General features: G+C 38.4%; 1 protein-coding gene across 5 annotated transcripts in view; it reads left to right on the forward strand.

Annotated features, from left to right (window-relative positions):
- The window catches only part of Srgap2 (SLIT-ROBO Rho GTPase activating protein 2), a 224,883-nt gene that overhangs the window by 111,347 nt on the left and 91,446 nt on the right, over positions 1 to 22,090 (forward strand). For all 5 annotated transcript variants that reach the window (XM_027417668.2, XM_027417669.2, XM_035445604.1 and 2 more), the window contains exon 4: positions 4,582 to 4,744. In XM_027417668.2, the coding sequence (XP_027273469.1) occupies positions 4,582 to 4,744 (163 nt within the window). The remainder of the gene's footprint in view (positions 1 to 4,581; positions 4,745 to 22,090) is intronic.

Below are 22,090 nucleotides of genomic sequence, written 5' to 3' on the forward strand. Positions count from 1 at the left end.
TGGGCTGTTACTACTTGGCGTAGTTAACTCCTTCTGGCTGGAAATCAGTAATTTATTGGGTATAGATCAAATTTCTGTGCTTGTGCCTGGTGCCGGAGAGATACTGCTCCTAGAGGGAGCATTTGATGCTTTGAAATAAGTGTGCGGATTTCAGATTGATGCCCTTCTGTTTTGGCTCACATACATATTTATTTCTCTAGCATAAATGACCAGGAGTGAGCCATGCAGTATGCCTCAACCATCTTCCAAGGTTTTATTTATTTTAAAAATCTGCTAATACATCTGTGGTTTTCTCTATATAGTTGTCATTACTTATGGGGCTTCTGATGACATCTTAATTAACTAAAGAAGGAAAAACTGAAGATATAATTATATAATTGTTCACAGACCTCCCTGTAGAACATGTGGATCCAACTGAAAATTCAATAAAATGATTATAAACTTTCTCAGCTGAGGAGTTCTTTGGTCATTGCTCATATCTTTGCCATGTCTTTCTCTTGCTATATTTTAATTCTGTTGATTATTAGTTCTTCAGGCCTTTTGATGTGATCACTATATTTTTTGAGTCAGGGTATCATTGTATAGTTCTAGCTAGCCTGGAACTTGTAGCAATCTTCCTGCCTCTACCTTTGACATTCTGAGACTATAGACAAAAACTATGCCTAATATTGATTACTGATTATTTTGGTGTGCCTGGAGAGAGGACTGTTTAATGTTCAAATAACAGAATTTAAGTTCATAGTTCATGTTCCCCAGTTTTTAGATAATAGCTACATTATATAAGGAGAGTTGAGTAAAGAAGGGGAAGGCTCCAGGTCTGCAGAAGTCCTAAAGAAGGCTGTGGATAGACAGACCTTCTAATTTAGTCAAATGAGGGTTTGTCAATGGGTTCTTCTGTATCTGTTTTCATACAAGCAGCAAGACCAATATAAACAAGATGAGGGTTTCACCCACAAGGACAGTTTAGGAGAAAGAAGCCATGTTTTAGATCTAAGAAGTCCACAAACAGATCGATATAAGAAACAAGAAGGATGAACCTTCAGCTCTCGTCCACAGAACAGAGTTTGGCACATTGTTAACTATTCATTTTTTGTTGAGTGAATGAATGAAATAAAAAGAGATTGGGAACTCAGAAGGAATCAGAAATAAGATATCAAAAATCTAGGCAAGAACTTGGGATGGCAGAGATTTGGGTTTAGGATAGAACCCCATGTTTGTTCTCAGGGGACCCACTGAACTAACTGTCTTGAATTATGGGAAGAGCTTCTATCTGTCTCCTCTTCCCTGAGATCAGGGTGTTCTGGGGTGGTTGAAGGGAAGGCAGGGTCTCTAATACAACTGACTAATGGTATTTCCAGCTAGAGTCTGTATTGGTTCATATTTGGGGTCATCCTTATTTCTCTGTCTTAACCCAAAAGAACTAAGGTCCCATACTCAGAAAGTGGTTGCTAAACATTTAGCAGATATCTAACACATTGTTGGTCCAGGTGTCTACTTCAAAGCAGATTCCTAGTTTGGAAGGAGGGAAAGAAAGGCATACCTCTCTACCAAGGCTATAACTAAGCTCCATGAGACTACTCCAGAGCTACAAGAACCCCATTCCCTATAGCTCTTTCCCCAAACCTGATTAGAGGTGACAGACTGTTTTGAGTAAGACACATAGATGGCTTCTTGAATCCTTTCTAGTCATCTGTCTAGGCAAGTATGTGGCCCTAACTTGAAAATTTGAAAACTGTTTCTTCGCACATAATGTATATTGGTTTTGCTTTTGGTACTTCTCTGTTCCTGTCTCTGAGCACTCCTACTCTGATCTCATTGTTGGCAAAGCTGAAGCTACAGCTGTGATAAATCCAGAGAAATGTGCCCACCCCCTGTCTGCCTGCCTATCTTTGAAAGGTACCTTCAGGCTGCCACTGTCACACAACCAGCAGCCACCATTACGGGCAGAATCTTTTTAAGTCAGTTTCTGCCTTGGTGATTTAATTTTTAAATTCTCCCCTCCTTTTAACACCTTCCCTAGCAAATCCAATCCATCCTCTGGCTTATCTGGGTCAGCAAGGGTCTGATTTTATGCACAGCACTGTCAGACCGCAAATCCGCTGCAGCTTTTCCTCTATCGAGCTTGCCTGTTTCTGTCAGCATCAGCAAAATGCATAATAAAGAAAATAAGCCAGAAAGGCTAATAACGCTCATCTGAATAAAATAATCTTTGACTGCTTCAGTTCATTTCATTTTAATCAAGGTGCCAGGAGGGAATTTAGGTTTGCATTTTTTATTTATTTTATTTCTTTGCATTCAGCTTCTTTCTCATCACTAGTTTGCTGTCAAGCCATCACTAAATGAGCTCTTTTATCATGCACATACCTATTTTTTTTATCTTTCTCATTGGAGACTTAATAACATATACTGAATGATGAATTTAACTCATTCAGAGTTTAGTCTGTCATTGCAGAACTGTTATCTGAAAGTGAAAAATTATATTCTTAGATGCATTGATAATTGCCAGCTTTTTAGAAATTGGCAGGTCTGAGAGGGGTTCTGCTTTGGGGCTTTGGAAGTTGCTGGTGCTTCTGGGATTCTGGGCTCCTTTTGAATTTTTTTGTCAACCTCATCACACAGTACCCACTGAGGAACACAGGACCATTGTTCTACCTTGTCTCTTTGGGAAAGTACAGTGGAATATTGAAGTCTGTTTCCCTTTTGGTATCTTCCCAGAGACATACAGCTGCTTGGTTAATTGCCTGTCACCGTCTTATCCCAACTGTGATTTGCTAAGGGTTATGCACTTTTAGCAGGCTGCATTCTTGGCTGTGGCCCAGTGCCTGTTGAGGAGCATGTTGGAAATGGATGAAAGCTGAGTCCTCACATGTTTGGAAATGAAAATAATAATATTTCTCACATTTGCATAGTGTTGTTGCTAAAGTTCTCTTGCATCCATCATCACAGCTGATCCACAACAACCTTGAGAAAGGGCAAATAATAGATTGTGGACCTATAGGAAAACTTCAGTACAACAATGTAGAAGATTAAGTCATACACTAAAACCAGGCTTGTACTCTGCAAAGCCATAAATGTACATGTTATTAATTAATTGCTGGAGGAGCTTCTGGGAGCTTAGCAGAGATCTATTGAAGATCTTTCAGGAGCTAGATTGGGGACTGTCCATTTTGTAGATGAGCTGGTAGAAAATTGATAGGACAAGTGTTGATTTTGTATGTGAGCTTATTGAAGCAACCAGAGGAAATATGAGGGGGGCGGTAATGAATAATGTAGAGATTTTATGCTTATGGAGCTGCTTTTTCCTTGGCCATCTAAGAAGTCCTTCTAGTCGTCTGTTGTTATGTGTTTGAGTATCCATAGATGTAATCTCTACTGAGGGAGGAAAACTGGCTCATGTCTTCAAATTGATGTTCATGATTCAGTTGCACGGGTTTGTCTTGTCCAGTGCCTTTCTTTGTAAGTGATAATCCCTTCTGTAGGTGCACACTGGCTATGAGTTTAGTGAACTTCTTTTGACTAGTCATCTCTTCTGCAACACAAGTATTTTCTTGGCTTCCTGAATTTTTCAAGTAAGAAAGATAACTTTTGGATATTCTGTTTACTTTTTAGGGATTGGTGTTTATGGGGGTTCATATGTGTTTACATGTGTTACATGGAACTAGACATTCTTCTGTGAATTTTTCATGGCAGATATCTTCAATGTTGTTTTTATGGAATCCTACTGTGGGAAAACTTGTAGAGGTTTTAGTCTGTAGTATTCCAGAGATTTTTGTCTCTGATAAGATCATTTTTAAAATTTACTTTTAATTACATGTATGTGCATGTGTATGGGTTTGTGTACAGTGCAGGTGCCCATGGATGTGAGAAGAGGGATCAGATCCCCTGGAGCCAGAGTTAGGAGTGGTAGTGAACTACCTGATGTAGGTGCTGGGAACTGAACCCAGGTTGTCTGCAAGAGCAGCCAGTCTCTTATTCACTGAGCTATCTTTCTCTCCCCCCCCCCCAAGACAGGGTTTCTCTGTATTGCTTTGGAGGTTGTCCTGGAACTCACTGTGTGAACCAGGCTGGCCTCGAATTCACAGAGATCCACCTGCCTCTGCCCCCCGATTGCTGGTATCAAAGGTGTGCACCACCAGAGCCCGCTGATAGATAAGCTCTTTAGCTTTATCTCTGACCCTAAAGATAAGCCAGATGACCTTAGCTCTCTGATGTGGACTGTGGCTCTCTGGTTTCCTCTTGATCTTTACTGTTTCCAGAGAATGACAATTTCTGTGAGCTTCAGTTTTCTAATCATTAAAATGAATTGACGTATAGACCTTAAAGTTCACTCCCATGGCGACCCTTTTCCTCCAGCTAAGCCCAACCTCCCCAGATAGTAGCTGGGGTATGAAAAGTACAAAAATACATATGCCTGGGGCAGGGAGCATTTCCCACTCAAACCATAGCAGTAGGCTGTAGAAAAGATATCTTAGTTTCCACTTCTGCTTGGGTTACTGTGAGTTTTATGATGTGAACTATAATCATAGCTGTTGGCCCTGCCTGCTTACTAACACTTTTTTTTTTTCTTCCATTTCTATGCAGGAAGGACCAGAATGTTCTCTCTCCAGTAAACTGCTGGAACCTCCTCTTAAACCAGGTGAAGCGGGAGAGCAGGGATCATACCACCCTGAGTGACATCTACCTGAATAATATAATTCCTCGATTTGTTCAAGTCAGCGAGGACTCAGGAAGACTCTTTAAAAAGGTATATGGATAGGTGCTCCTCGTCACAAAGATTCGTGGTTGGAGCAGTGGCATAGCTTTGTAAATAAGAGAAAGGATATTTTCTTTCACTTAACAAGTTTTCCATGACCATTCTATACCACATAGTCTTAAAGAAAAAGAATAATCCTGGGAAGACACAGCCATGGACCAGCGCCATTATCTATCAGCTTTATATATTGATTCTGATCTGGCAGCTTCCTTTGTGCTTTGCAAAACTCTTGGGAATTAGGGCTCTTTAGTGTTATGCATGTTTTCTCATCTAGTTCACTTACTAATTCCTATATGTTTATATTTTGAATTAGTTTTCTTTCCAAGTTCTGTCTTAGCCAGTTGGACTTAAGGATTTGATTATTCTTATCATGGACACCTTACTACTTTCTGAAACTTGATTGTTACCTCAATTTATTGTATATGGATTGAGCAATTTGGCTAAAGAAAAATGGAAAATAATTGTCATAATCTTTTTTTAAGATCTATTTATTTTATTTATTTATTATGTATACAGTGTTCTGTCTGCATGTATGCCTGCAGGCCAGAAGAGAACACAAGATCTCATTACAGATATTTGTGAGCCACCATGTAGTTGCTGGGAATTGAACTCAGGACCTTTGGGAAAGCAACCAGTGCTCTTAACCTCTGAGCCATCTCTCCAGCCTCAATTGTCATAATCTTAAGTAATTATACCCCTTTTCCTGTTAGTGCTGGAACTAGCCTCTTGGGAACTCAGGAACCCTCTTTTCTTAGGCTCTCGGTGAACTAATTCTTTCATGAGGCTTGGTTATAAATGGTAGCAGAGACCCTGACTACTGTACGTAGTAGCTGTCTTAGTCAGTGTTCTTTTGCTGTGAAAAGACACGATGGCCACAGCGACTTCTATAAAAGAAAGTATTTAGCTGGAGCTTGCTTACAGTTTCAGAGGTTTAGTCCATTTCCATTTAGTGGGAAACATGGTGTCATGCAGACAGACATGGTGCTAGAAAAGGAGCGGAGAGTCTTACATCTGAATCCACAGACAGCAGGCAAAGAGAGAGACTGGGACTGGCTTGGGCTTTTAAAACCCCAAAGTTCACCCCCCAGTGACATACTTCCTCCAACATGGCCACATCTATTCCAATGAGATCATACTTTGTAATCCCACTCAAGTAGTGTCACTCCTTAATGATCAGGCATTCAAATCTATGAGATTATGGGGGGCATCCTATTCAAACCACCACATATACCATGTCTGACATTCCTCAGAGAATTTCAAGAAAGTGAATGTCATAGGGAGAGGATATATACAGCTATTTATACATTGGCTTCTAGATGACAACATCCAGTGTTAAGATTAGAGGCTAAGTAAGAAGATAATCTAATAATCAGAATTGTCATTGATGTAGTTATAGCTCTTTATCAATTTCCTAGTTTTTAACATTAGACAATGTTTCAGATTTGATTAGACATGGAATTAGTACAGGATTTCTTCCACTACTGGTCTGAACAAAGGACTGAGTGCAATTCTGTGTACTTAACTGCATCTATGAAGGCATGTCCTTTGTGTTTAGAGGCGGGAACAGATACTGAAAAAGGGGGAAAGGTAACTTCTCTTAATGCTCACTGACAGTCTGATGTGACTCTGCTGTTGGGGACACTTTCTACCATCTCCATTGTTTCCAGCATCTGCTGTAGCTTACTTACTATTAATCTGAATTTCTCTGTAACACCCAGTAATGTGTTGCTATGACTGAAATAACTTCTTTAGATTGGCCCTCGACTGTGATCTCTTTTGCTCTTTGTGACCTTGACACTGCTGAGACTATCTTAGACAGCCCTGCAAAACCGATAGCTTCTACCTCCATTTTCTCTGTTCATTTGAGTACAGTACTTTCATGAGAGGCAGTTTCTTGGCAGTCTGTCAGCTTCCTTTTCTTCTAGACTTAGAATATATTAGTTCTTTTCTGTTGCTATGATAAAACAGTGTGACCAAAGGCACCTTATAGAAAGAGGGGCTTATTGGAGATATGGTTCTGGAGCAATAAGAGTCCATCATGGTGGAGAAGCATGGCAGTAGACATCAGGCATGGTGGCAAGAGCAGGAAGCTTAGAGCTCACTTCTCTAATACAAGTGTGAAGTGGGGAGTAAACTGGAAGTGCAGTGAGGCTTGCTCTCAAAGCACAACCCCAATGACTAGTTCCTCCCTCAAGGGTAGCACCTAAACAACTCAAATAGCACCAATAGCTGGAGACCAAGTACTCAAATTTCCAAGACTATAGGAGACATTTTTCATTACATCACCACAGAGAGGAATAAGCTAAGAGAGATTTATAGCCTCTCCACATCTCCGAAAAGTCTGTACCAGCAATAGGCAGATATCAAAGCCATTAGTGTTCTTGACTCCTCAAGTACCCATCTACATTTCACCAGAGACCTGGGGATGTCACCTCTAGAAGGAAAAACCCTTCCATTAATGACATTACTAACCAGGACCTCAGGGTTGACCTCTGTAAGCTGTTTTCTTACATTGATGATGTAAGGAAGAATTTACTTCTCAAGATTGTTTGTGATACTTTGTAGAAGAGTGGTTCTCAATCTTCCTAATGCTGTGACCTTTAATACAGTTCCTCATGTTGTGGTGACCCCAACCATAAAATTGTTTTCGCTGCTACTTCCTAACTGTAGTTTTGCTACTGTTCTGAATCATAATGTAAATATCTATATTTTCTGATGCTCTTATGCAATCCCTGTGAAAGGGTCATTCAATCCTGACGTTGAGAACCGCTATTACAGAAGAAAAACAACCATATGATAAGTTTGTAGTTCAGTACATTTCTACAAACAGAATACACCTATGTAATCAGTTTCTTGGTCAGGAATCAGAACATTTCAGTATTCTAAAAGCCTCATCTTCCTTTCCCAATTTCTGAAGCCCTAGGAGCAGCCACAGCCCTGATTTCTAACAGCATACTTTGTTTGTGTGTAGATTCATACTGTGTATGAATAGAATTCTCTCATTATTGTCTTTAGGTATATTTCAATATTGTGTAAATGCAGCTCATAAGACTTTCTTGATTATTATAACCTGGTTTCAATATATTTTTACTAATTAGAGATATAAATAGAATTGTTAAATAGCCAATGTTTACTATTCTATAAGGTGGATAATCCCTTTTTTTCTTCCTCGTGGGGCCCCGATGAATACAAAGAACCCTTTAGCAAGTTGGCCAGTAGATAAGAACAGATTCATTCTGTTTGGATTGGATGAGGGCCTTTCTGCTTTCTAGTTCTAGGCAAGAACACATTCTTCAAACCCCAGTTTTCCACTGTCTTGTTTAGAGTCTATTGCATCTGAAGAATTAGAATTCCACAGGTAAAGATAGAGAAATCAGATAAAAGACAGAAGAAAAGTGTCAGGGTACCCTTTCTGTTTTATGAAGCTTTGTGCTGCTGAGCAGAGGCCTTATCCAAGGGACCTTTCTCATGCTGGATCTGCTACTGAGCTCAAGACCTGGACTTTGTTATGTGCTTCAGTTCCCTAAAGTTAGAAAACAAAACAACAAACCACTCACAAAAACCAATTTGGGTTATAGATCTCCATGGTTTCTTCTGTCTTTTACTAGAGAGATCTCTTCTGGTTGTTGGGTTACTTCTGTTATATTTTGAGAGGTAAATTGTAGACCCAGAGATAAAGACAAATACAAGTGAAGTGTGAGTATAGAATGGAGTAGAAAGGTCACGTTGGAGAACGATGTATCATTTCAGAGGCTCTTATAGTGACCAGCAACCAAGAGATAGCAAACTGGAATCATAGTATAGATAGTATTTTTTGTTTTACCAGAAAATTTGAATCTAGTAGTAAATATCTATTTCTTCAGAGACATAGGCTTTAGAAAAGGTACTTTTATTTCTGATTTTACTGCTGATGCCTGTGTTTTATGCTAGGCTATGAAATTTAGTGACAAAGGTTATAACAAGAAAAGTCAGCTTTTTAAAATCCATATGTGCCAAGTATTATGCTAAACATTTTTGTATACATTATCGCCTTTAATTTTTACAATGTATTTGGAGTTACTATTATTATCTCTTTTATAAAATAGGAAACTAAGACTTAAAGACATTAAGCAAAATGTATAGCGAGGCTGGTGTTTTAGTCCTGTCATCTGGATCTAGAAGCTGGTGTTTTCATCTACATGCTGTCTCAGGAAACTGTAGGTGTGGTGTGCAAGGAAGAGGCCTTACTCTTTGCCATTGAATCTAGAAAGTCACCCAGGGAGTAGGACTAACATTTTCTTTTGCCACAAATCTCCCCAAAACATTTAACTCTATTGTTCCTCTTACCTGCTTGTGGGCAGGCGCTCAGGGTTGTCCTGAAGTAGGCTGCATGTTTTTCTCCCCAAGCATAGAATTGCTAGTAAGAAAGGAAACAAAGACTCATTAAATGTGAGGTATGGCCAAGAATCTGGCTCATAGCTAATTCAGCTAGTTTGGGGTTGTCAATTTGACTACACAATTGGCCCCTCTATGCTGCTGAACCCTCTTAAGGGATACACCCTACTGGCCCTCTAGTTTGTGGTTATACCTACTGGGACATACTATATATTTTGCATGAAGCTGTGTTGGAGATTACTTGAAGCTAAATATAACATCTGGAAAGTAGCCTCCTGTCCACAGCTAAGAAACAGACGCACTTTGTCTAGGATTCTAGGGAAACTTGAGTCCATTTGGTGCTCCTGACATCTCCTTCATTTAATGAAAGCTCAGTCTGTCTGACCCCTGTTGGAAGCAAAGCTTGGATAAATATTATTACTACCACCTTCATTTATTTAATGTGGTGACTTCAAAAATGGCAACTCTCACCCCCACATAGAAGAGGAATAATTTTTCCCATTGTATCAGTCAAGCTGCAATAAATGTGAGTATGCTATTTCCCACAGTTGGGAAGACAGTCCTGTTGGCATCCTCCTTTCACCTTGTGGATGACACTTAAAGCACCTCTGGCTCTGATTTTCTCAGCTCATTTATTCTAGCCCTTGACAGACACTTAAGCTTGGAAGCTGGTGAGCTCAAGCAGCTCTTGATTGTACCCTTGTTTTTCCAGTTAACTATATTCTTAATTTACTTTTAGTGCTCTAATTTTCTCTGGCAGAAACTCAGGTTAATTTAAGAAAGCTAGGTCACATTCCCCACAGACTAGTAGTTCTCAACTTTGCCTGTGCATAAAAGTTACTTGGAGGAATTTTAAGAAAATCTTTGACCTTGAATAGACAAAGATATCTTAGAATATTAAAAAGCATGAGGTGTAAGAAGAAAAATTGATTAAGTCAGATTTCATCAAGTCATGGGCTTTTTGAAAAGATATTTAAAAAAAAAATGAAAAGCTACAGACTGAAAGAAAATATTGCAATGCTATAACACCATAGCTGAGACGGAATAATTTATCCAGAATAGGGGTTTATTTCATGACAGTTATGGAGATGAAATTCCCAGAGGAATGCCTCTGGCAAGGGCCTCCTTCTTTCTTATAGTGTCCTAACATGGTGAAAGCATGACATTAATGATGGAGCAGAGAGAGAAGGATAGAGGTTGATATATTTTCTTCCTTTTTTCCTTTTATCAGAAACTTACCCTGAAATAACTAACCTAATCCCAAAGACAATGATCCATTTACCTAATCACCTCTCATCTTTACTACTCTGAGGATTAAGAACATGATCTTTAAGGGGCACATTCAAATCACAGCAACATACATCTGACAAAGACTTGTATCAGAATGGAGAATTAAAAAATTACAACTCAATAATAGGAAGATATACTTACTACCTAAAATTTTGAACAGGCAAAACATCTTAGTAAACACTTTTCTAGTGAAGCTATATAAATGACCAAGCAGCATGTGAAAAAGATGTTCAGTGTCATCCATCGTCAGGGATACACACATTAGAGTAATTAGGACACAGGCTGTCAATTCCCTAAAGTGCTTAAAATGAAAACAGTTGACAATATCAAGTGTTTCTGAGAATGTGTAGACATCTTGTGTTGTTTGTAAGAGTGCAAAATAGTAATCACTTTGCAAAATAGTTTGATAGTTCCTCAAATATTATATACTCACCATCTTGATGTGGCAGTTCCAGATATTTCTAATCATTTACCCAAGAGAAATAAAGGCATATGTTCGCATCAGTTCTGTGCCTAGATATTCATAACAGCTTCTGATATGATTAAGTTAGAGATTTTATGATGAGGAATGTGTGCTTGAGTGTTCAGGTGGACTCTAAATATAGTCGGAAATGTCCTTATGAGAGGGAAATTACAGTTAGGAGAGGGAAAGGTCATGTGATAAAGAGTCACAGAGAGAAAATGCTGTGCCGCTGGTTTAGAGTACGGGAGGAGGTCATGAGACAGGGCTGGATGCTATAAAATACAAAGACATGGATTCCTGCTGAGATCCATTAAAGCAAAAGTAACACTGCTGGCACAGTATTCTAGTTACAAGAGAATTACTGTGACTGGTCAGATTTTCATTGATACCAAATATCTTGGTTCAGTTTTCAATTGTTGTGATAAATAAAACACCATAGCCAAAAGTAACTTGGGGGCATGGAAGGGAAGTGAAGGCAGGGACCTGTAGGCAGGAGCTGATGCGGACGCCATAGGGGAGTGCTGCTTGCTTACTTCTGGCTTTTACTCCTTGTAGCTTGCTCAGCCTTCTTTCCTATACAACTCAGAACCACCTGCCCAAAGGTGGTACAGTGAGCTGGACCATTCCATATTAAAAATATCAATCAAGAGCTGGGTGGTGATGGACGCTTTAATCCCAGCACTCAGAAGGCAGAGGCAGGCAGATCTCTGAATTCAGGGACAGCCTGTTCTACAGGTCTACAGAGTGAGTTCCAGGACAGCCAGGCCTGCAACACAGAGAAACACCGTTTCAAATAAATAAATAAATAAATAAATAAATAAATAAATAAATAAATACATCAAGAAAATACCTTCCTAAAGGCTTCTTTCTCTGCAGGCCAGTCTGGTAAGTGTATTTTCTATTGAGGTTCCCACTTCTTAGATGACTCTAGCTTGGGTCAAGTTGAAGAAATAGGTAATAAAAAGAGATTTAAAATTAGAAGCAGTACATGTTGCCCTTTGGATAGTAATCTAATTTCCTATTTATGCTGAGAGAAGATTATTATACTATAAGAAGCATATTCTATGGTGTTATTTTCATAAGAAGAAATAAGAGAACTAACCCATGTTTGTATATGCATTGATCAATGTCTCTAGCAGGTATAGCTGGCTTCTGTATCTACATTTTTACTGCAGACAAAAATTGTTTGGGAAAAGTGAGTGGTATGTGTATTATACGTGTATAAGATTTTTTTTCTTGTCATTATTTTCCTAAATCATGTAACAACTACTTATATAGCATTTACATTGTGCCAGGGTAATATAAATCCTCTGGGAATGATTTGTAGCATAAAGGAGGTATTAGTGTAGGTAGGTTGTATACAAATTCTATGCTACTTTGTAAGAGACTTGAGCATCATTTGATCTTGTTTTCCTCAGGGGTTCAATAAACCAATACCCTGAAGACACTAAGGTATGACTGCTCTACTGATTGAATGAATGGGAAAAGAATGGTTTCTAAAGGTTATGGCCCTGTCTTCTGCCTCTTTGAGAAAGGGTTTAACATGGAGATGTCTTTGGAAGAATATATGAGTGATTAAATTGTCCTGCCTACCTCCCTCCATCGCCTGTCCTCCACTAAACCCAGTATCTCTTAATGACTGAATTTCTTCCTCATTACAACATGGTCACTAAGAACATTTTGTGATGCTTTATAGACAGCTATTCCAGTTGTAGTTTATCCTCTTGGTAGCACACACACAAAACTAACCCCCCCACACACACCCCAGAATTTGTTGTGATTGCTTGAACTTTACTCTCTCATTTCTGATGAAGAGATTGTCTTTGGAGAAATGAATAGGATGTGAAGCTGGAATTCTTTGAGTAGGGAGTGGAAGGCTGCTGGGCCCTTCAAAGGTGTGTCTGCTGATAAGGGGGCCAGATTTGCCACCAAAGCCAACACACAGGAAGCCTGAAGCTAGTGCTGTTCATGGTGGTTTTAGCTTTGTTTTCCATGACAGAGCAGCATCTATGTACTGCCCCTAAACGTATCTCTCTGGGTGATTATTTTAGAATAGGTAGCTGAAGTCTTTTTCTTAGGTTAGTTTGTATGTTTACCTTTTTAATATTTTAATTCTTTGATATCTAGCTGCTTTTTCTGAAGGAGCTCACATTGCAAGATATAAAATATTCCAAGATATAGTGGTAAATCAATTTTTAGAAACTAAAAGGAAGAGAATTTGAAGAATCACAATAAGATGTGTAGGGTAAGGATACCAGAGTCTAAGCATAGCCTTTTAAGTTGCTCTAAATTAGAAAACCATCCAGTCTCTAGATATATTAGTGACTACTGTCACTAGCTTGAACCCAGTTCAGTAGGATGATTTGCCTCTAGGATCATAGGCATTTCATCTCACTTAGAACTCCACAAACTTTATGTAAAATAGTCATGATTAGTACTGCTAACTACTTTTTATTCAATGGCAATGTGACTACACTCTATACTAAATAAGTATTTACTATAATCCCTTTGTCTTCTCATGGAACTGTTAAATACTCAAAGTATACATATTATAAAGTATATAGCTCAGTGAATTTTTACAAACGCCTCTTTTGCTCTATTCTAGTCATCAAATCCCGAAGGGCTGGCTTCTGACAAAATAAAAGCATTTGCCTCTTCATTTGTGTAAAGGAAATCTCCAACACTATTCATTGAACAATTTAAATGCTCTTTGCTCTCTCCCCTCCCCTCCCATCCCATCCCGTTCCGTTCCCTTCCCTCCCCTCTCTTTCTTTCCTGGTCACTACAATTTATACAATAAGTATGCTTATTTTCTCTGAAGTATTAAACTTTGTTCTAGATGGTGGTTAAACTAACCGGTTGATTGTTTTGAACTTGGGGGACTTGGTTTTCTGTTTTCCTATGGTAGATATTTTTTGCTTCTATTCTTAATCCTGGGACATAGTTTGTATATTTAATGCATGGCCTTTCTTGGGTTTCTATAGCAAGTCCAAATGTTTATCAAGACCCTCTAACTTGGCAGGTTTTCAGCTTCACATTCTGTCTCTGTATCTCCCCTACCGTGGGCAGTTCCTGAGTTGGACAGCTGTCCCAGTTTGCTTGGAGCTGAACAGCTCCTGAGACTGGGGCTTCCAGGTTTAACTGTTCTGCTACTGATGGCATTTGGGTAGGCTCTATTTCGAAACTAGTATTAATAATATTGCTATGAACATCACACTGGAGTTTTTCTTCCTAATGGGTAGCTAAGAAATTAAAATTGTCATTGATAAAATACTCTTGTAAGACCAGAATGAAGTGATATTGAAATTTGAACTCCTGTGCCATTTCTACTATAACATACCATCACCCCAAGTTTTAGAATTTACAGTCAGTAACTTTAAAATCAGATTGTTGCACCTGATCCCACGCCAGGATTTCAGGCCATGAATTTAAACCAGAGCCCGCTGCTTGTTCTCTTCTCTCATTCCTTTAATTTCTCTACTGTTTTTCTTCCCCTTCTCTTCTTCCTTTTTTTGTATCCCTTTCCCTCTAGTCTTATGAATGATCTTCAAGTTTTTACGGTGTATGTGCATTATAGGAAGTTAAAGAAAAATTCTTAGTCTAATGCTGGTCTCTTTTAATGACATTAATTTGTTGAAGAGATCATGGCAGTTATCCATGGCAGTTAAAATTTACTGGTGCTTGACTTCTGCCCTGTACGTTGGAAGTTGGTTCTAAAAACCTAAATGAAGTCTTATATTACAATAATAATAATAATAATAATAATAATAATAATATTGTAGTGAGGGGGTACTGAGAAAGGGAGGGAGAGAGGGGAGTGTGGATGTGTGAGTGTCAGAGACTTGTGAAGCCCAGGCTGGCCTGGGATTTGAGATCCTCTTGTCTTGGCCCCACAGCTGCTTTGATTATAGGTTTGTGCCATCATTCCTAGCTTGTTTAAAATGTATAATGTTTGTTGTATCAGTTACTTCATGTTGAATCACAATAGGAAATACCTTGTGAACCCACTGTGTATTGATGTCTTAACACTCCATAAGCATTCACAATCTAAACCCACAATTCTACAGTTACATTTTTTTCACATGAAATAAAAGGCATTTATATGATGTTGTCATAGGAATGTGCAGCCAATTATCAAGTAGTTTAATCATCTACCATCTTTGTGCCTCTTCTATTTTGAGAAAAGGAGAGGGTCAGTAATATAGCTTGCCAGGGACCAAGCAAACAGATACTGGTTTGTAAAAATGTATTAATGGCATGCAAGCCAACTTGGTACCAACATTTTTTCATTTCAAGGTTCATAGCAGTAATAAAAATAATAATTATAACTAATACTAAATGAGTGCTAGCCATGTCCAGGGGCATTGCCAAGTATTTATATGTAGCCCTTTTAATCAACACAACAGGTCTCTGCGGTGAGTACTGCTTTTGTCATCTTTGTTTATAGATGAGCCTAGGCAGAGGGGATAGGTAATTTCTTCAAGGTTATACATCTGGCTGACAGGAGAATTGTGATTCAGGCTTAAGCAGTCAGCATCCTCTGAGCCATTTATTCACACCATCATGCTCTGCTGCCTTGTGTGCAAGGAGGTAGCAGTCCTGTGGCTAAGCTGCAGAACCAGTTCTTGTGCAAGGGATAATGGCTTATGGACCCTGCAGTCATACATTTTGATGCTGTATCGAACTATTGTGTTACTCTTCTTGCTCAGCTTGTCCAGAGAGAGGCAGCACTCTTGATTTCAGGTCCCTTCTTGCAGAACTTGCTTCTTTTGATTGTCCAATTTATCTTTGTCAGGAGTAATCCTTTGAAATTCTACCAGCAGGTCTGAGCATGATTTTTATTTAAAATGAAAACGAACTTAAAATGTTCTGTCTTCTGAAACAGAATCTTCACTTTTCCATTTTTATATCTTCTTTGGTAATGACATCTTTCTGACCCCTGAGTTTTTGCTGTCAGACCTTTCTTTGATCTCCTCTACCTGTCTCCTTCCCCTCAGACAGGGTCTCAGTGTATCACCCAAGGTTGGCCTTGAACTTGCTGTGTAGTCCAAGCTGACCTCAAGATTCCTGTGCCCTTGTCTCCTAGGTGCTAGGATTTCAAGTATGTGCCGCTATTTTATTTATTTTTCTTTCTTTCTTTTCCCCTGTGCTCTATAAATTATTTGTACAACCAGCTTTCTTCGGCCTTTAATCCAAAATTAAACATCCAGATATTGATTAATTTTAATTGTCTGCACTGAAATTCCAGCTTTGAAAGATCATACCATAGGAACCTAGGAGCATTCTTCTTCCTGGTTTCTGACCCCTTAGTTAGCCAGGCAGTTACTGTTAAATCCCAGGAACAAGAATATTATATTTTCTGGGTTTTGTTTTTAATTGCATTTTGAAATAGAGAAACCAGCCTTGGAGCTTGGTTGTATTTTGTTTGTTAATTTGTTTTATTTTCTGTTGTATAAGTAGTCCATGCAGCTGTGTTCACACCCGTAATCGCAGCGTACAGGAGGATGAGTAGAGGAGGGTTACCACAAGTTCAGGGATAACTTAGACTTCATAGTGAGTTGAGGCCAGACTGAGCTATATGATAAGACACTGAGAGGGAGCAGCAATAAATAGGAAGTAATAATTATTTGAAATCATTACAAACAATTTGATATACTCTCTTTCAAATTTTTCTATGTACTTTGTAGAAAATGAGGATTATATTATGGCCATATTGCTGTGTAAGAGAAATATGCAAGAAAATTATGCATATTTTCTTATTTAACATCGTTAGTAAACATCTTTTTCCATATCATTGCAACCTTTTTTTAAACATCACTTTCTATAACTGTTTAGCATTCTATTTCCCTTGGTGTCCTCGAATGTTCTTTTGATTCTTATATCTCTGTTTCCTTAACTCTAGTGGGCCATGCTCTTATATATGCAGAAGCAATCCCAATTCTATCTGATATCGTCAGGAAGTGACTTGTTTTAAGGTGATTAGATAGCCTTCAGTTTCATTTAGTATTACCCTACTTCCATTTAATGTAACCTTTCATTTTCTTTATTTGTTGTTTTCTTTGATCTTAGCTGAGAATGGCCTCAAAGCTTTGCCTGAGCCTGGGCCCTGGATAGCTCAGTATAGGTGTCACCATCCTGGGTATCAGTTTCTTGTCTTTACACTGAAGAAAATCACGCATAACTTTATTTGTTCTTGTAGACTATCACAGGAATCATTGAAAAACCGGTAGGAAATTGCTGTACAGAACTGTTATGACCAACTGGTATCTGAGTGTGTCCCAGAGACTGATGTGCACTGTGTACCTTCCCCCTTCTGGAATGATCTTTGCATCTCTAAGTTAATCTTTTTTTAAAAGCATTTTTATTGCATATTGTTAGGAAGGAAATAAAGTAGACAAACTAAGAAACCCAGTATTTAGCTTTAATCATCTCTTCTCCAAAGTCAGAATAAGCCAGTCCTTGCATCCATAGAAGCATCCCATTCCTGCCGTGCCTCTTCCCATGACCTTGTTTCCTTTTGATGTTCGTTTAAAGGGTGGAGAGTAGAAGGGGAGGGAAGCATTCTCTGTTTTGTTACTCTCTGAGTTAGCGATGTTTCTGAGCCTTAGTGTTTTCAAGGCAAGAAAAATTGCATGGCCTACCTGACCCTTCTTTTGGGACCTCTTAAAATAAATAAGTAAACATTTTTAAATGCTTTATTTAGATTCAGAAGCATAATTGGACTACTTGTTCATTCTGTCCAATTTCATGGTTATTATGTGATTGTCTACAGTTGCTCAGTGTTCAAATTGACACTATAAAATGGTATAGAGGTCAAGGCCTTCACTTCTCGGCTATATGGATGGGTCATGGGCTTCTGATAGTTATGAAAGATAGCAGTTTCTTGAATGATAATTTATAATCTGTTGTCTACAGGAACTAGGAAAATGAACAGATTCATGAAAGGTGGGTCAGGTATGATCCATTAGATGGAAAAGAACTGAGCTTTTCATTCTTTTAATTTTCCACTTCCAGGATTCTCAATTATTCATCTTCTTATCTGATGGAAATATCTTTTGAATGTTACTGTATTATCTGATTTCAACTTCCTGTCCTGATTCTTTTTTTTTCTTTTTTTTTTTCTTTTCTTTTTTTGGTCTGTATTAGAAACACCATCCATGAGACTGATCTGATAGCACCAAGGCTGTATTTTGGCAAGCAGTGGGAAAATTTTTGTGGGGAAAGTTTGGGGCATGGGTGTGAAGAGCTTTGGGTGGAGTTCAGGGAGTTTGAAGTATATGTAGTCAAAGAGCAACATTGGACATGTTAAGTAGAACAATGAAATCTTGACAACCATATTTTTAGTCATATTGGTGGCAATATTCCACTTAGTTTAGAATGGAAGAAACTATACCATAGACCCTGCTATGGTAACTCAAAAGGGAGATAATGGAAACTGAAACAATGAGATCTTCTAAGAGATAGAGCAAGGTATTATAGATGTGCCTGAGGGAGCATATGGGAAAGTAGTTAAAATTTATTTCCTTTAACAGATCTTTGTTATGTATCTCCTACATTCTAAGCACTGAGTTGGCACCAGAAAATAACAGAAAGCCCTTGCCTTCATGTAGCTTGTATTCTAGAAGGAGAAACACCATCAGAAATTTTGTGTGTGTGTGTGTGTGTGTGTGTGTGTGTGTGTGTGTGTGTGTGTGTGTGTGTGAGTGATGGTGACATGATAAAATGAAGCAAGTAGCCCATAGGTCCTAGGAATATTGATATTTTATATAGGGTGGCCAGGAAAGATCTCACCACTAAGCTGGTATTTGAACTGATTCCTGGAGAAAATTTTGAATATTGCTGTTAAACTCTTTGAGAACGATATTTCTATTAGATAAAATGGCACATATCAACTGGGAATATGCTTATTGGTTAGAGATGTAGTAGGGATGATGGTATGAGTATGATGAGAGTATGAGATAGGACCAGAGGCTTGGTGGGATGCATCGGGAAGCTACTTAAGCCCATCGGCTTGCTTCTGGGTTTAAAGTACTGAAGGAGAAACATGCTAGATTAAGGGAGAAAAGATGAAAAACAGAGTTTTCTTCAAATAGTTCTGGTTAGAGAAGATATAGTAAAGTAGCATGATGACTCTGGTGACACTGAGAAGCAGTTAACTGTAGCTTTGAGTATGTATTTTAAAGATGGAGCCAATAGGATTTGCTACTAACTTGAATGTGGCACAAGAGTAAAAGAAGTTAAAGGTGGATGCTAGCATTTTGGCTTAAGCAATGGGAGGCTGGACTTCCTGTTTGTTCATATCCCACGAAAGAAAGTATGTGGGACAGCCACTCATTCTAATCCAGCCTTGTAATTAGTAAGACTCTCAAAGAGCCAAAAAGTGACCTGTCTTGGGTCATTCAGGTAGTGGTAAAGATAGAGCCAAATCTCCCAGGTCTTCTAATTCTATTTAAAGCTCACTGCAGGACTTAATACCTGTGTTCCATTTCAGATAAGGGAAAAGAAAGCATTTGTGAGGGCAAAAGCTGGAAGGAAGATTTGAAAAAAAAAATCATATATTATATATATATATATATATATATATATATATATATATATGATGTTCGAACCAGAAAGTGAGTATTCAAAGTAAAGGCCACTTGGGAGAAGTCTGAAGATTAGAAAAGAGGAGAGAACATGTTAAATGGACAAAAGGAGCTTCACAAACTAAGTAGGAAGATTTGCTAGGGACCATGAAGGGGTCAGGAAGAATGGGACCTGAACAAATAACATTTGACTGAGTTTGAAATCTTCAGAAACTTAGTACAACCTCCTCTAAAACCTTAAGCACTTTTGTCTCCTTTTCTTTTTCACTTAAGATAGTAGAAAATGATGTAAGCCTGAGGTAGTGTTTTCAATCCCTTCCAACTATCATTATCTTGTAAGTTTCAAACAAGAATTCTAGCTTCCTGTACTTCCACATATGAACTGAATGACAATCATCCTTCTTGCTCACTTTGGCTTATGAAAATAAGGACACAGAAGTAAATTTACTTTGGAAAATAAGTGTGTGTGTGTGTGTGTGTGTGTGTGTATGATTAAACCCAGCCCTTCACTAATACTAGGCTCTGCCACTAACTAATTTTCCTAAGATTTCATCATTGAATTCTATAAATTTTTATTATTATTATTATTATTTTATTTTATTTTTTTGGTTTTTCAAGACAGGGTTTCTCTGTGGCTTTGGAGGCTGTCCTGGAACTAGCTCTTGTAGAGCAGGCTGGTCTCGAACTCACAGCGATCTGCCTGCCTCTGCCTCCCGAGTCCTGGGATTAAAGGTGTGCGCCACCAATGCCTGGCTGAATTCTATAATTAAGTAACAGAACTTTTATAACAGTGCTTGCCAACCCATTCAACATTAAACAGATATAAGATATTATGATAGAGATACATGATGTAAAAGACACATAGAATAAATTTTAAAAAGATATTATGATAGAGCTGATAGTGGCAGTGCATGCCTTTAATCCCAGCACTTAGGAGGCAGAGGCAGGTGGATCTCTGTGAGTTTGAGGTCAGCCTGGTCTACATAGTGAGTGCCAGGACAGCCAGAGTTACATAATAAGACACTGTCTCAAAAAACAAACAAACAAAAACAAAACAAAACAAAAAAATATATTGTGAGAGTTTTACATATAAAGAGAATGTTCATTTCACACATAATTAAATTGAATTTATCTTTTGTTTGGGGTATTGCCCTGTGTTGGAAATGTGATCTAAGGGAATGGAATCAAATGGAAGAAACAGACATGCAAAAGTATACCTGTGGCAACAGTATGACGATAGGCCCTGTGGTGGAGGAGATGCTGGGTAAGGTTTACCTTATAAAGTCCTTTTTGTCTTAGCAAGAGTCCTGGGGAGGGTATCTGGGGATTCCTGGGAGAGGACACAGCTTGTGCAGAAAACAAAGGGCATAAGCAAGTGGAGAGTAATCCACAACTATGGGTAGTGTGAGTGAGACGGAATAGCTTGGTCCAAAGCTACAGATACAGATAGTAAGGGTAAGGATGGATGGAGAAGTGATGAGGCGTAGGAAGTAGACGAAGCTTTACCCATCACATTTAAGGATGTATTTTGAAGCCAGAGTAACATAACCCCTGTAATGTTATTTTAACATTTTATCTTGTAATAATTTCAGACATAAATAAATTTGATTTTTAAAAAGAGACAAAAGGGCTGGAGAGATGGCCTAGAGGTTAAGAGCAGTGGCTGCTCTTCCAGAGGTCCTGAGTTCAATTCCCAGCAACCACATGGTGGCTCGCAACCATCCGGTATGAGATCTGGTGCCCTCTTCTGCAGAAAATCTTTTTAAAAAAAAAAAGAGAGAGAGAGAGACAGAGACAAAAATCCTGTGCAGCTTATTCATTACAAATCTCCAAGTGTTAAAAATCTCATAAAGCATGGCACATGTTTAAAATCATTAAATCAACATGACAATACTATTAATCTATGGATCTTACTCAAATGTCACCTATTGTCTCACTGACACCCAATTTCTGGCCTTATGGTCTGGTCTGGGTCTTGTTCAGAATCATAGGTTGTGTTGAGGTAAACTGTCTCCTTAGTCTCTGATCTCTGGCAGTCCCTTTGTCTATCTTTATGTTTCATGATTTTGATATTTTTGAAGAATGTTTGCTACTTATCTTATATTGCTGCTTTTTAAAAAATATGTTTTCCCATGATTAGGTTCAGAATAAATAGTTCTGGCATCACACCATAGATGTAATACTGCATTCTTCTCAGTATATTATAGCAGTAGGCTTGACTGGATTTGTCCCATCTCTGGTGGTAGTAATTTTGATTATTTAGAGGGTGCCTTTCTTTTGTATTTTAATAAATGCCTTATGAGGATATTGTGACGGTATGTAAATATCATTTCTCTTCATCCATTCTTTACCTACTGATTTTTAACGCCCAAAGACAAACCTGTTCCTCTTTTTTTTTTTTTTTTTTTTTTGAGATAGGGCTTGCTATGTACCCAAGCTGACCTCTAACTTCAATCTCTCTGCCTTACCCCCTTGAATTCTGGGATTATATATAGGTGTGCACTGTAACTATCCACCCAAAAGATGCTTTTTAACTGAAATAATTGATTCTCCTGCCACTTTTTGGATTCTAGGGAGGGAAATGAAGGAAAGGCTTAGTTTTTAACCTCAGGAAGGAACTGGAAA

This window comes from Cricetulus griseus, chromosome 5 (assembly GCF_003668045.3).
Source record: "Cricetulus griseus strain 17A/GY chromosome 5, alternate assembly CriGri-PICRH-1.0, whole genome shotgun sequence".
NCBI classification, from domain to species: Eukaryota; Metazoa; Chordata; class Mammalia; order Rodentia; family Cricetidae; genus Cricetulus; species Cricetulus griseus.